This window comes from Fringilla coelebs (assembly GCF_963513975.1).
Source record: "Fringilla coelebs genome assembly, chromosome: 6".
Taxonomy (NCBI): Eukaryota; Metazoa; Chordata; class Aves; order Passeriformes; family Fringillidae; genus Fringilla; species Fringilla coelebs.
In genome coordinates this window covers 58,463,313-58,476,034 of record NC_140034.1, presented here as the reverse complement: position 1 = coordinate 58,476,034, position 12,722 = coordinate 58,463,313, and the positions used below count along the sequence as shown (strand labels likewise).

The 12,722-nt window shown below is 58.0% G+C and overlaps 1 protein-coding gene across 2 annotated transcripts in view; it reads left to right on the top strand.

Moving 5' to 3' along the window:
* Positions 1-284: 284 nt before the first annotated feature.
* WT1 (WT1 transcription factor) overlaps positions 285-12,722 on the top strand; it is a 33,618-nt gene continuing 21,180 nt past the window's right edge. For both annotated transcript variants that reach the window (XM_084207713.1, XM_084207712.1), the window contains exons 1-4: positions 285-810; positions 4,837-4,959; positions 5,120-5,222; positions 11,097-11,174. In XM_084207713.1, coding sequence (XP_084063839.1) covers positions 420-810; positions 4,837-4,959; positions 5,120-5,222; positions 11,097-11,174 — 695 coding nt within the window. In that variant the 5' untranslated portion in view covers positions 285-419. The remainder of the gene's footprint in view (positions 811-4,836; positions 4,960-5,119; positions 5,223-11,096; positions 11,175-12,722) is intronic.

The following is a 12,722-nucleotide window of genomic DNA, read 5'->3' as shown; positions in this document are numbered from 1 at the left end:
CCTCCCCTGCAAGCGCCTCTATTTGAGCTTTGCAAAGTTGAGGGTGAGCAGGCATCCGAGGTGAGGCGTGCGCGGCGGCTGTGCCCCCCTAGCTCGGACAGGCGGACGTTCGTACAGACACACAGACACACGCACACGCGCGGACACACAGACACACGCACACCGCGCTGCGAGCGGGTGCAAGCCCGGAGGCGATCCTGGAGAACAACCTTTCCCTGTCGCTGCTGCCGGCTCCCGCAGGGCTGGACCCGGGGAGCTGCGTCGCGGAGCAAACTTCCCCCAAAGGGCTGAGCTCGCCGGCCTGGTGCCTGCAGCCGGAGCCGGCCTCCGGCTTGGCGGGCAGGGGCCAGGTGTCCTGGAACAAGTGCGGCCCGGGGGGAGACTGGCTGCCCGGCGGCAGGCAGAAGGTCTGCGAGCAGATGGGCTCCGACGTCCGAGACCTCAACGCGCTGCTGCCCTCCGTGCCCTCCCTGCCGGGCAACAGCAACTGCACCATGCCGGTGAGCAGCGCGGCGCAGTGGGCGCCCGTCCTGGACTTTCCCCCGGGGGCCTCCTACGGCTCGCTGGGGCCGCACTCCTTCATCAAGCAGGAGCCGAGCTGGAACGGATCGGACCCGCACGAGGAGCAGTACCTGAGCGCCTTCACCGTCCACTTCTCCGGCCAGTTCACGGGCACGGCCGGGGCTTGCCGCTACGGGCCCTTCGGCGCCCCGCCGCCCAGCCAGCCGCCCTCGGGTCAGGCTCGGATGTTCCCCAACGGGCCCTACCTGCCCAACTGCTTGGAGAGCCAGCAAGCCATCCGCAACCAGGGTAAGGGCCGCGCTGCCGGGCGCCCCGATCGCGGGGTCGGCCCCCGGAGGCGCCCGCTCAGCCCCGCAGGGCCGCTCCTGATGTAAACACCAAGCCCGGTCATTCTCCGCGGCACCGAGCCGGGTTTAGGCGAGCCAGCCCTGCCGTGCCTCCCTTCCCTCCCTGTGCGGCAGCCACGTCGCTCCCGGGAGCTTTAGGAGCCGCGAGTTGCTCGGCCCCCACCCCTCCTGCGGGGCAGCGGATGCAGCGGGCGGCTCTGCCAGGCGGGCTGGATCCCCCCGGCCCCCTCCCCGGCTTGGAGCAGCCTCTCGCCTTCGCAAAGGTTTGTTCGGGCCGGAGACGGCACAGGTCTGGAATGGAGCTGGGGCCCGTGGCCCGAGAGAATTCCCGCTGCGTATCTCGGGGGCGATGGGTCGTGGCGGGGGTAAACCTCCAAACTTTCTTCTGAATCCGAAAAGCGCTGTCCGCACTCTAGTGTTTTCAAGCCCCTTGTCGAATTAACCTCGGGAGGGCTGAGCATTCCCGGGCTGGAATGCACAAGCGGGGGTGCCTAGTCGTTTCTTGTCCGCATCTCCGCGGCCGGGACCGGCTGCGCCGTTAACTCCCCTCGGTCCTCGGTGTTCGCACCGCCCTGAGAGGCTCTCGAGGGTTGAACGGCCGGACAGTGGGTCATCCGCGTGTGGCACCGGGGTCAGCACCTCATCCTTCTTCTTCGAGTGCCAGCAGTATACATATTTGCGGGTGCGAACGTGAGGAAGAAAGGAAAAGGGGCCAGCGTGCGAAGAGCTTGCATGAGACCTCTCGGGTCTCGTTCGCCCTCGTTCAGCTGGCCCCGGAGCGAGTGGCGGTGCGCCGGGGTTTGCCCCGCGCTGCCCGGCCCCGGCCGAGGCGCCGGCGGAGTTTGACCCAGGGGAGCCGGGCAGACGAGGCGCCGCTGCTCGGGGGACCGGGGATGGGCAGAGAGCGCCAGAGTGGCCCTGCCGGAGCGGGATGAGTGGCCGGGGTCTCTCTGCTTTTAGGATGGGGTTCCCCGCACCCAGCCCGCAGCTCGGGATTGCTGTGCCCCGCGGGGGCAATCGCGTACCCACAGAGGGGCTGGGACACACCGGCCCGGGCGGGCCCGGGCTGTTCGGCTGCAGGGCGAGGGGCAGAGCGGAGGCCGAGGCCGGCGGACGCGTTCGGTGCCGGCCGCCGAGGTGTGGCCCGAGGCCCGGGCGATGTTTACAGCGAGGAGCGGGGTTGTTCAGCTCAGACCTCCTCCGGGAAGTACTGGGTCGTGGTCCCCGTTGCCTTCGACCCCCGGGCCCTGCTCCAGGGGTTCGCCCGGCGCTGGGCTCCGACGTAGGAAACTGCGGAGCGGGGCTCCTGGGCCGTGCCGCCGATCCCGGCTGGGAAAATGGGCGGCATCCCTGGAGCTGGGGAGAAGCTCGGCCCTGCCGAGGCCCCGGAGCTGCTGCGTGCCCCGCGGGGTCCCAGCTCCAGATGCGGGAGGGGAGCGGCCCGGAGCCCGCCGGGACAGGGACTCTGACGGGGAAAGATGTATTTCGAAAGACATCTGAAAAGATTTTAGACCTTGGACGGGATTCATAGTCGCTGGGCGGAAATATAGGGACGAGAAAACGGAGAAAAGGGCGAGGGAGATAGATTCGAGTTAGCGAGGGACGAAATAGCTGCGAGCCAGCTCCATCCTGACGTCCGGGTTTACCCACCCCAGGGAGAAACCGAACCTTTAATGCCCCGACCCACGGAGGCCACGCTGGGCTCGCCTCGGGCCCGGCGCCCCGCGGGCCGTGCTCCGCCTGCAGCATCGCACGCACCCCGCACACACCCGCACCTGTGCGGGCCGACAGCCGCGGGGCTTAGCCACAGCTGTGTTCGGTGACACGCAGAGAGAGGGCTCCTACGGCAAGGAGAAATTCGGCAAAGGGTGCTTGCTTCTTCTTCTTCTTCTTCTCTTTTTTTTTTTTTTTTTTTTTTTTTTTTTGGTGTATGGATAAAATGTTCTTGCTTTGGCTCTCCTCAAGGTTGAACTCCTTTTTTTTTTTTTTTTTAGAGGTTCCTCCGACCGTGGGAAAGACGCTACCTTGGCTCTGTGATGACATTTCTGCCAAGTCTGGGATGGGATGGGGTGGGGGTAGGAAGCTAAGGCTTTGAAACCTCTGCCCAATTTCCCTCTTCTCGTTTGCCTGCCTCTTTCATCCAGCTGGGCTCCTCCAACAACTGGATGCCTCCAGCGGGCCCCGTTCTCCACCAGATGTACAACTTTCAATTATTTTCAGCACATTTTAATCAGGTCTAGTTCTGATAACGCCCTAATTAAAGAGACCTCACTATCGGCAGCTCGGTTCAGAACTCAACTTTCTTATCACATTCCTGAAGCTTTGGGTCAGGCAACACCGGAAAATGCGGCCAAAACCTCGTCCTGCTCCGAGCTGAGTTTTGAAGGTCACCGAAACTCTGTGGCGGGCCAAAAGTAGCGTAGAAAGTGTCAGTGTATTCTGAAAGCTAAAAAAGAGACAGAGGGAAACGGGGAAAAGGGAGTTGAAGGTTGATCCTCTACCCTGAGGGCTGAGGGAGGAGATAAGGAGCGAGAAGCAGCTGTGGGATGGGAGCCCGCTAGGTACCGGCCTGTCAACGCTGCCCGCGTCCCGGCGAAAGGAGCTCTTCTCCCGGGGTCAGGGCGATGTGAGGGACATTTGGCCAGTCCCACTCCTATGCTAGCCCCTAGCCTTAAAATCGCCGCGAAGGTGAAGGTTTTAAAGTCTTCTGGAATATTTTCATTCCTTCTGCGGTTCCCTCCTTTTCTCCCGCTCATCCGCGCGGGTGAATGAGGTCGTGTAGCGTCTCTGGACCCAGCCTGCCAACAGAGAGAATAAAACAGAGAAGCAACATTCGAATCCCTTTGCTGCCTCTCCATTTCATTCTCTCTGAAAGCCGCTGTGATTGCGGATCGTTGGTGAAGCAGAGACCTGCCCAGCGCCGAGAATCCGGCACCGAAAGGGAGCTGAGACGGGCGCCCGAAAACAGCCCCGAGCGCTCCTTCTCGACTGACAAAATCCCTCTCCAGCCACACGCCCCATCCAGACGGGTCCGTGAGGGATGCCCGAGCTGGAATAAGCGGCTTAAGGGAGAGGAGTCTAAGGGAGAAAGCGCTCGTAGTCTCTTTGGTTTTTTTCCCCTGCCCGCGTCGGACTTTTTGTTTTGTTTTGGTTGGGTTTTTTTTGTTTTGCTTGGTTTTGTTGATTTTTTTTGGGTTTTTTTTGTTGTTTTTTTTAAGAGTGACTCTCGTAGGAGCTTGGTTCTCGGAGTAAATGCTGATGAGCCGAGAAGCCTCTGAGATAATATTACTTTGTAATTACTTTTTTAGCTGAAGTTGTTTAGCCAGCTCCAAGTCATTAATGAAAGTTGGTGTCCAAGCACCTGATTTACGATTCTGTGCCGGCCCGGGGTCAGCAGAGGTGGTCTCTTTCCATCTGAATCTGCTCGGTGTAGGAAACAAAATAGGCTGTTTATTATTTTGGAGAGCAATTTTCGCTGAAAGGAGGAGTTTTATTTTTGCACGTAGTATTCCGCCTCTTTATTGCAGACTCTTCAGAAAGCCGCTCTTAACAAAATAAAAAAAGCGCAAGATTAAAGGGTAACTTCTAAATTGGAAGCGCCAGATGACTACACCGAGCAGATGGGAATCTTCCACTTTTAATATGAGCAACAATTAATGAAAACATCCTTTTTATTACCGAAACCGATCTGTTCTCTTTAAACACGAACGAGACTTCCGACTTTGCGCTCCTGGGCGCGGGCTCGGCACGGCTCTCCCCGCAGAGAGATGTGCGAGCGCCGAGGGGCGGTGGCACAGGGGACCGAGGGGCTCCGGGAGCCCGGCCCTGTCCTTGTCCCCAGCCTCCCCGCGGGCGGATCGGCGAGCTGCCCCGGCTGCGAGGCGTTCGCAGCCCGCGGTGCGTGGCCGCGGCTCCCGCAGAGACCCGGCGGAGGCTCCCGCTAACCCCGCTGTGCTCTTTCCGCCAGGTTACAGCACCGTGGCCTTTGACGGGACCCCCAGCTACGGCCACACGCCGTCCCACCCCGCCGCTCAGTTCACCAACCACTCCTTCAAACACGAGGACCCCATCAGCCAGCAGCCCTCCCTAGGTAATTTCTGTCTCCCGCGGAGCTCTGTCGGGCTGCTGGCGACCCGCAGGCCCGGCACGGAGCCGGAGCTGCCCGGTGCTGGAGGACGGGGCCCTGGAGACCCCCGTTCAGCGCAGGGCAAGCGGAGGGCTGGGTTAACGCTGTGCTGCTCTCTCCGCAGGGGACCAGCAGTACTCGGTGCCTCCCCCGGTGTACGGCTGTCACACGCCGACCGACAGCTGCACGGGCAGCCAGGCGCTGCTCCTCCGGACGCCCTACAACAGGTACCTCGGCCGGCAGGGAGCTTGGCTTGGCCTCCTTGTGCGCGGGTTGTTGCTGGGACGTGCTCTCTCCCCCGCGTGCCGTTCGAACAGCTTTTCCTTTATGCAGGGAAACAGAGTCATTCTTTCCCTTCTCAAAAAAAAACCCCAAAAACAACAACAAAAAAAAAACAAACCCCAACCCAAACCCAAAAAAACCCCAACCCCCCCCCCCAAAAAAAACTAACCAACAAAACCCAACAAAAAAACCCCAAAACTAACCAACCAACCAACCAAACAAACAAAAAACACAACACTAAACACCAACCCCAAAGAAGACTCGCGTAAAAACCAAACCATACCATGGCAAAACCGCCCCAAACCCCCAGACAAACAAACAAGCAGAAAACCATCAAAAACAGTGAAACCAACAAAAACCACCCATACAAAACGACATCCCTAAACCCCCGCAAAACGAAAAAAGGATGCCGCGCCTTCCGTCGCGGGCCCCGCTGCGTCTCGCAGGTTTCCCGGCCGGCTCGCCCTCCCGAACCGGGCTTGGCGCCGCTCTGCTCCGGCAGCAGGTGCCGGCCGCCTCGGGGAAACGGGAGCCGGGCTCCCCGCACTCCCTGGGCCTGATGAATTTGGAGTTTGCAGCGGGGGAAAGCGCTTGGGGCAGCCCGGCTGAGCCCCACGCCTCCTCTCAGGCCCTGGCTCTATGAGTCCCCGCAGCCCCGGGGCTCTTCCCCAGGCCGGGAAGGTGTGGGAGTGCTGGCTGGCGGGCAGCAGCCATGGGCACAGCGTGGTACAGGCGACTAAAACTCAGCTCCGTCCGAGGGCTTCGTCTCGCAGGCCAAGAGCCGTTCCGATGGCTGCCAGGAGTGATGGGAGCTGGCCTGCAGGGAGGTTATTTATTGAAATCGGGGCAATAAACCTATCGGATTTCCTTGCTGGGAGAAAGGTGCGTCTGGAACTTTGCTGCAAGCAACGAGATCTCTTCGCCAACAGACGGGCAAGCGCGGCTTCCCGGTTGGTTTTTATTTTTTTCGGTCTGACATGGGGGCTGGGCGTTGGAGTTTTACAACGTGTTTAGTGAGTAAAAGAAGTTCCCCAAAATTTATTCCTCAACTTTTTGTGAACTTGGAGCCAGTCCCGTATCTTGGAGTTGCTAAGTAACTCTCGCACACAAAACAATGTGCCTCTGCGAAGGAAGCCGCGAGCGGCTCCTCTTGTAGGCCAGTTATATCATCTCAGATTAATCGACACTGGACGTGAGACAACAAAATTCTGTCACTTCCAGAAGCCACTTCGCTAATGAACGTGAGTTGACGTCAAGGGAAGGAGGGAATGAGGTAATGAAGGAAGGAAAGAAGCCTATCCAGAGAGATTAGCTTGCAGAATAATTGGCGGGGCGAACTCCTGCGCTAAAGTGACAGAGATTGCTCGCCGCGCTGGGAAATCTATAAATACGGTTTGGAGGAGGCTTGGGGAGGGCAGCTCCGAGAGGCCGCGGGCAGCCGCCGCCTTCCCCAGTCCCCCCGAGCCCCGGAGCTCGTCCTCGCTCCGCTCCTGGAAGCGGCAGCGCCTGCAGGTGTGAATGCGATAGGAGAATGCTGATAGCGTCGAGAGCTGTCTCTTCCATGTGCCTCCGCTGAGGCAGGGGTGAGCGCAGAGGTCGCCTCCCTAACGCGGCCACCTCCCTCCCAACGCTGGGGGACCCGCGCCCGGCGCGGGAGGGCAGCGCTGCGCCACGGGGACCGACTTCCTCCCGACCTCAGCCTTGATCCTGCCCTGCTCGCTGGGCGGTTCACGGCTTACTCCAGTAAGATAAGGATTTAAGCCTTTAAACCTCTCAGGAGCCAATACTGATGTGCGGGGGTGTAAGCGAGGCAGCGCTTGCTGCACGTCGAGGGCAGCCCCAGGCTGCTCCCGCAGCGAGGCCCGCACAGGTGGCTGAGCTCGGCTCGGCCTCTCCTTGTCCCTTATTGAACACATTCAAAACAGCCTGGAAAATGTGGTCAGGAAGGCGGATGAGTCGTTGCGGTACAGAAACGGGCGGGACTCCTTTCCCACATCGCCTAGGCCCTGAAAACGACCGCACTGTCCTTAAACATTTATCTTGATTTGGCAAAATAGTGATTCTTTTGGGTGTTTTTTTTTTTTTTTTTCAAGACCGTATTTATCCCGCACCTCCTTCTTGAAGATTTCTTTTGTTTTTCGCAGTTCAGGTCAAGCTCGACAGCTCTGCTTGGTCAAGTGATTACTCGGTGGCCGCATCCGAGCGCCGGGGCTGGCGACCATGCCCACGGCCGCTGCGCGCCCCGGGAGCGCTCCGAGAGCCCTCAGGGGATGGTGCTCAACCCCGGAATGGGGGGTTGGTCCGTCGCCACACTGCCTGGGGACAACAGGCGCTCCCGTTCGCCTTTAGCAGTGGAGAGGCGGGGGGGATGTGGCGGAGAAGACGAGGTGGGGAACGGTGGTGTTGATTCTGCCCCTGGCGGGATGCGGCGGCCCGTGTTTCCCTGCGCCGCTTCCTCTCTGCGTCTTTCGGGACGCCCGGACAGCTCTGGTTTGGGGTCCCTCGCCCTCTTAGCCCAGCCAAGGTTGCGGGTCCTCTCCGCCTTGCAGCGCCTCGCAGGGAGGGCCATCCCAATTTTGGATCCGCCGCCGCCAGCAGGACCCGAGGGGTGATGCTTCGGCGCCGGAGAGGGAGGGAGAGAGCAGAGGGACAGGATGCAGGGGGAGTGACCCCCACCTGATGCTCTCGCTTCCTCCTCATCGCCATCTCTCCAGCTGAGTGCGAGAGACCCTCCCGGCTCCCTCGCTCTCCGCGGAGCGCGGTCCCAGCCCGACCCGCGGGAAGCAGGGCCGGGGGCAGGAGGGTCCAGCCCGTCTGCAGAGCGGGGACACTCGGGGCTCAAGCGCCTCGCCCTCTCTCCCTAACCGCGGCAAAGTCGGGAAGAAAGAAATGGTTGAACGATCGTAATTCTTAGGCCTGGAAGCAAAACTATCCGTGAAATCTCTCGCTCCGGCCGCTGCTTGCTCGGTGTTTATGGCCCGGCCCGCTGTGCTTCCAAGGAGCCCCGCGCCTGTGGCTGGACACGGGTGACAAACCCGCGCAGATCTCAGGCAGGGCTTTGTGGGTCCATTAAAACGGTGATGTGAACTTTTCTACCTCGCGCTGTTTCATGTAGTAAACATGCTCGATGTTGAAAATTTACAGTGAGTCACACTTGCAAAGACTTTAAAAGTGGAGGAGTCTCGGTTCAGATTATAGCTCTTTCTGTGCAGAGGTCAAGAACTCGGTAATACTACAGTGCAGGCCAAAACAAACTCTATATGATCTACTACTGGTTTCCTTTTAAGTTCCCTTTTTGCTCAGCGTTGACTTCCTTTTATTCCACTCCAACTTACATTAATCCCCGCTGCAGAAATGTTTCCCCCCCTTCCTCTCGTTTCTCTTTAAAAGCATCTTTGTAATGAAAATAAGTTATTTTTAGTGTCTTCTTTGTGGCCGCTCGAAGGGCCAAGGATTCAGATTGGAATCAGCGCAGGCAAATCCCTGGAGACCTCGCTTTCCTCCTCCTCATTCAAACCCCATCCAAAGCCGAGATTTTGAGCGGAGCTGTTGGTTCCATGAGATCATCTCACGGTACCGTCAGTAATAAACCACGGCGAGGCGTAAATGGCGTTAGGGACGTCCTGTTCTCTGTCACATGTCAGGTGTGAGGTGTTTAATCCGAGCCACTGCCCGGTGGCCCCCGGGCAAGCAGCGACTGGACGGGTCCGGGCTTTCGGGGCGCGAAGCCCCGCGGTGCCCACCTGCCTCCCGCCCAGGGCCGATTTAGCCAAAACTCCGGCAATTCCGGCTTTTTCGAGATGAGAACTTTGCAGTTCCGTGGCTCAGCGAGAAATGTCTCTCCTCGTTCGCTGCCGGCTGCAGAGACGGCTCAGCCCCCACCCGCAGCCCGTGGGAGGGGGGGCGGGTGCCGCTCCGTGGGTACCCCGGTGCCCGGGTGCGGCTCACCCGGGGCGTGCCCAGACTCCGGAGCGGCGCAATGAATTTGGGGACCCCACACAAGACCCCGTACGGGCTGGTGTGGGGTCCGGGCCGAGCCGAGCCGGGCACCTGCTCCCCCCGCACTCAGTCCCCGGCAGTGGGAGGACAAGGGGGGGCGAGGGCTGAGGGTTTCTCCCCTCCCGGGAGACGCCAAACGGGGCAGACAGAGCGGGGATAGCGCGGATAGCGGAGCTCTGCTCCCAGCGCTTTCCACCACGTCCAGCCTGCCCGACAACCGCTCCGGGTTCCCTTCGGAGGCTGAAGCCAGCTCGGGCTGCGCCGGGGAGCCGCGGCCGGCGCTGCAGAGCCGGGAGCGGGGCGCGGGGAGCGCCTTTGGCCGGGCGGGCACCGGGAGAGCTGCGGCGGCGCCGGGGCGCCTCGTCTCGGACACCGTCACCCAAGGGCGGCACGGAACACAGTGGCCGCGAGCTGTGACAAGATGAATAAGTGTATTGCTTTATGAAAAAGCAAAGGAGGGGGGAGAAAAAAGTGGATATTGTGGGGGAGGCTCTTATAAATGAACTGTCAAGCGAAAGAAAGTTAAAGGGAAATCTCCTGCTGTAAATGCATCGGGCGGGCACTTCTAATAAAAATCAGGGTCCTGGAGGAATTAATTACAGCAGCATTACAGGAAGAATTCGTGGAATTGCAAAACGTAGTTGGCACAGACAAGCACGGACTGCTATTGCAAATGGGGAAACTGCAGGAGAGTTTAACAATTCCTGAGCTGATATGCAGGACATTGTAGTAGCATAATAGCACTTCAGACACACTAATGAATAATAGTGTCCAGTGGTACTGACAAATGATATTACGCATACTTCGAGATTGAAGTCACTTAATTTGTTTTTATATGCAAAAGCTTCCCACTGGATTCTGGCTTTTTTAGGTCGCTTCTACCTGCCACGAAGTTAAAAAAAAAATTAAAAAGTAAAAAAAGAAAAAATGCCATTTCCTCATAACAAAATGATATAAATTCACGGCGTAAATCCAGCGAATTTAGGTGTAATTAATCAGCAGGGAGATTTGCGTTTATTGTGAGCGGCGGTCCCCAGCATCAATCACCGCCGGAGGGGCCGGGGGCTCGCCGGGAGCTGCGCTGCGGGGAGAGCCCTGCCCGGGGGAGCCTGCCCGGGCCGCGGCACCTCCTCGGCCCCGGGGGTCCTGTTCTGCAGGGAGAGCTCTGCAGGGGCTCGGCGGGGCTCCGTGCCCACCTCCCGCCGCCCCGCAGCGCTGCCGCGCTCGCTGCTCCGGCCGGGGAGCGGAGCGGGGGAAGGCGCGGCTGCAGCCGGGCTGCCCGCGGTGTGTACCGGCGGGGAAAGAGCCTGCTCCAGCGCTGAGCTCCGTTTATCGCTCAGCCACTCCATTTTTCTCCCGCTTGTCAAGCCCCTCAGTGTAGCAACATCCATCACGAGTCACGATAGCTGTTTCACTCCATTACCCACGTGGTCTCTCACACTCCTGGTTGAAACAGTTAACGGATTTGACTTTTTAAAACAAATAATCCTTTGCGTTACCCCGCCGGGCTGCTTATATTCGTTTCATTCATTTCAACGTATCAATATCGGATATGTTTTATGTTCCTATTTTCAGCTCTTTCCAAATCGTCGGGCTTGCAGATTCAAAGAGTCTTTTCGAGACACAGGCTTCCTTTTATTTTATTTCCTTTTATTTTTTAAAATTCATAATACATCGAAAAAAGGGGTTACATAAAATAAATTCACTTTCTACTGTTATATATTTAAAGCAAATAACAAAGAAATTGTTGACATTCTGATTTTTTGGTTTTTATTTAATAGCTGCAATTTTAGTCCTAACCCTACATCTTTTCACAACAGTGACAATTTATACCAGATGACCTCACAGCTTGAATGCATGACATGGAATCAAATGAACTTGGGATCCACACTGAAAGGGTAAGGAGCTTTGTTCTCTTCTAACCTGTTGCCCTAGTGAAGCTGCCTTGCTGAGCTAACTTTATCTTGAATTTTGAATGCGAAAAAATTGTACCAAAAAATACTGTCCGGTCCTGAGAGCGGCTCATCACCTGGCCGTAGCGTGCCGTGTTTCTGATGATCCTCGCCCCAGCCTGAGCGGAGGCTCGGGCTGCCGGCTGGCCATGCCCGCAGCGCTCGGTGTGTCGGGCTCCGGTGGCACCGGGCGGGGCAGGGCAGGGCCGGGCAGTGCCCGCTCCCGGTGCCCGGGCCCCTCCCGCAGGGGCAGCCGTGAGCACTTCGGGCTCTGCTCCTTGAGCTGTCGCCCCTTCCTACCATCCCTCTTCCCTTTCCCTGCCTTCGCCAGGCCCCGCGTCCTGTGTCCCGGCCCGGCCGCCTCCCGGCTTCCTTCCTCCCGGCCATTGTCGCCCTCCCACCTGCCGGGAAGAGGCTCCGGCCCGCCTCCCCCGCGGCGCTTCCTGCGGCCGGCCGGCCAGGAAGGCTCCGAGGCGCCGCGGGGCCCCGCCGGGGTGGCGGGCAGCGCTCCGGGGCCGCTGCCTCCATCCCCACACCCACCGTGCCCGGTGCCTCCTCCGGGTCTGCCGGGGATCCCCCGGGAGCCGCGGGGCTGGAGCGCTACCGCATCCTCACCTCGGGGCTGCGGGACTGCCGTGAGCGGCAGAGCCACCTTTGGATGTTAGGCAAGGGAAAGCCGCTCTGCTCAGCGTGGATAATTCACTGCTCTGAGGAGATAACCGGCTCTGCAAACTCCCCCACTGAAGGCAGGTATTGGGATGTTCTCAGTGTCCAAGCGTGTGCAGTCTCAAGGGAACAGCAGGAGAGGCTGATAAAAGCCTGCACAGATCTGTGCTTTCATGCAGTTGTCCATAGATGTGAAAGTCTTGTCCAAGATGGACTTTGTGTACACTGCTCTACTGCGATAAAGGAAAAAAATATTATGGGTCTCATTGTAGCTCATAAACCAATGGTGTTTGAAGGTTAGAGGGAGTAGTGTAGTAAACTATCTGTATTGAAGTGAGCAATGGAGCTGAGCCTGAAGAAATCCATCAAGGAGGTTTTTTCTGGTTAGAGAAGATCCCAAAATCCTACAGTTGTGCACAGTTCACTGTCTTTGCTGCCTATCCCCTCTTTTAAAGGGTATTTCTTACTTTTCTTTTATAAGTCTTTTTGATTTCCTCTTGAAACTGTACCCTTTAAAGATCAGTCATTGCAATATTAGACACTGTTTTGTCTCTTCTGAAGAAAATATCCTGCAAAATGGAGAAACACATCAACCTTGACCGAGGTCCAAGTTATTAAAGCAAGGAAGAGGTTATTCTTTTGGGAACTCAGTGAAAAAAAAAAAGAAAGTCACAATAGAATTATTAAAGGAGTACTGAACAAAATAAATGGCTTCTTACTTGTCCAGGAGTCAGACTGTTAGCAGTGTAAAGTATGTGACCTAGGATACATGAAAAGGGGGAAAGAATCAAGATGAATGATCTATGGTAAAACAAAGCTGAAAGTTTT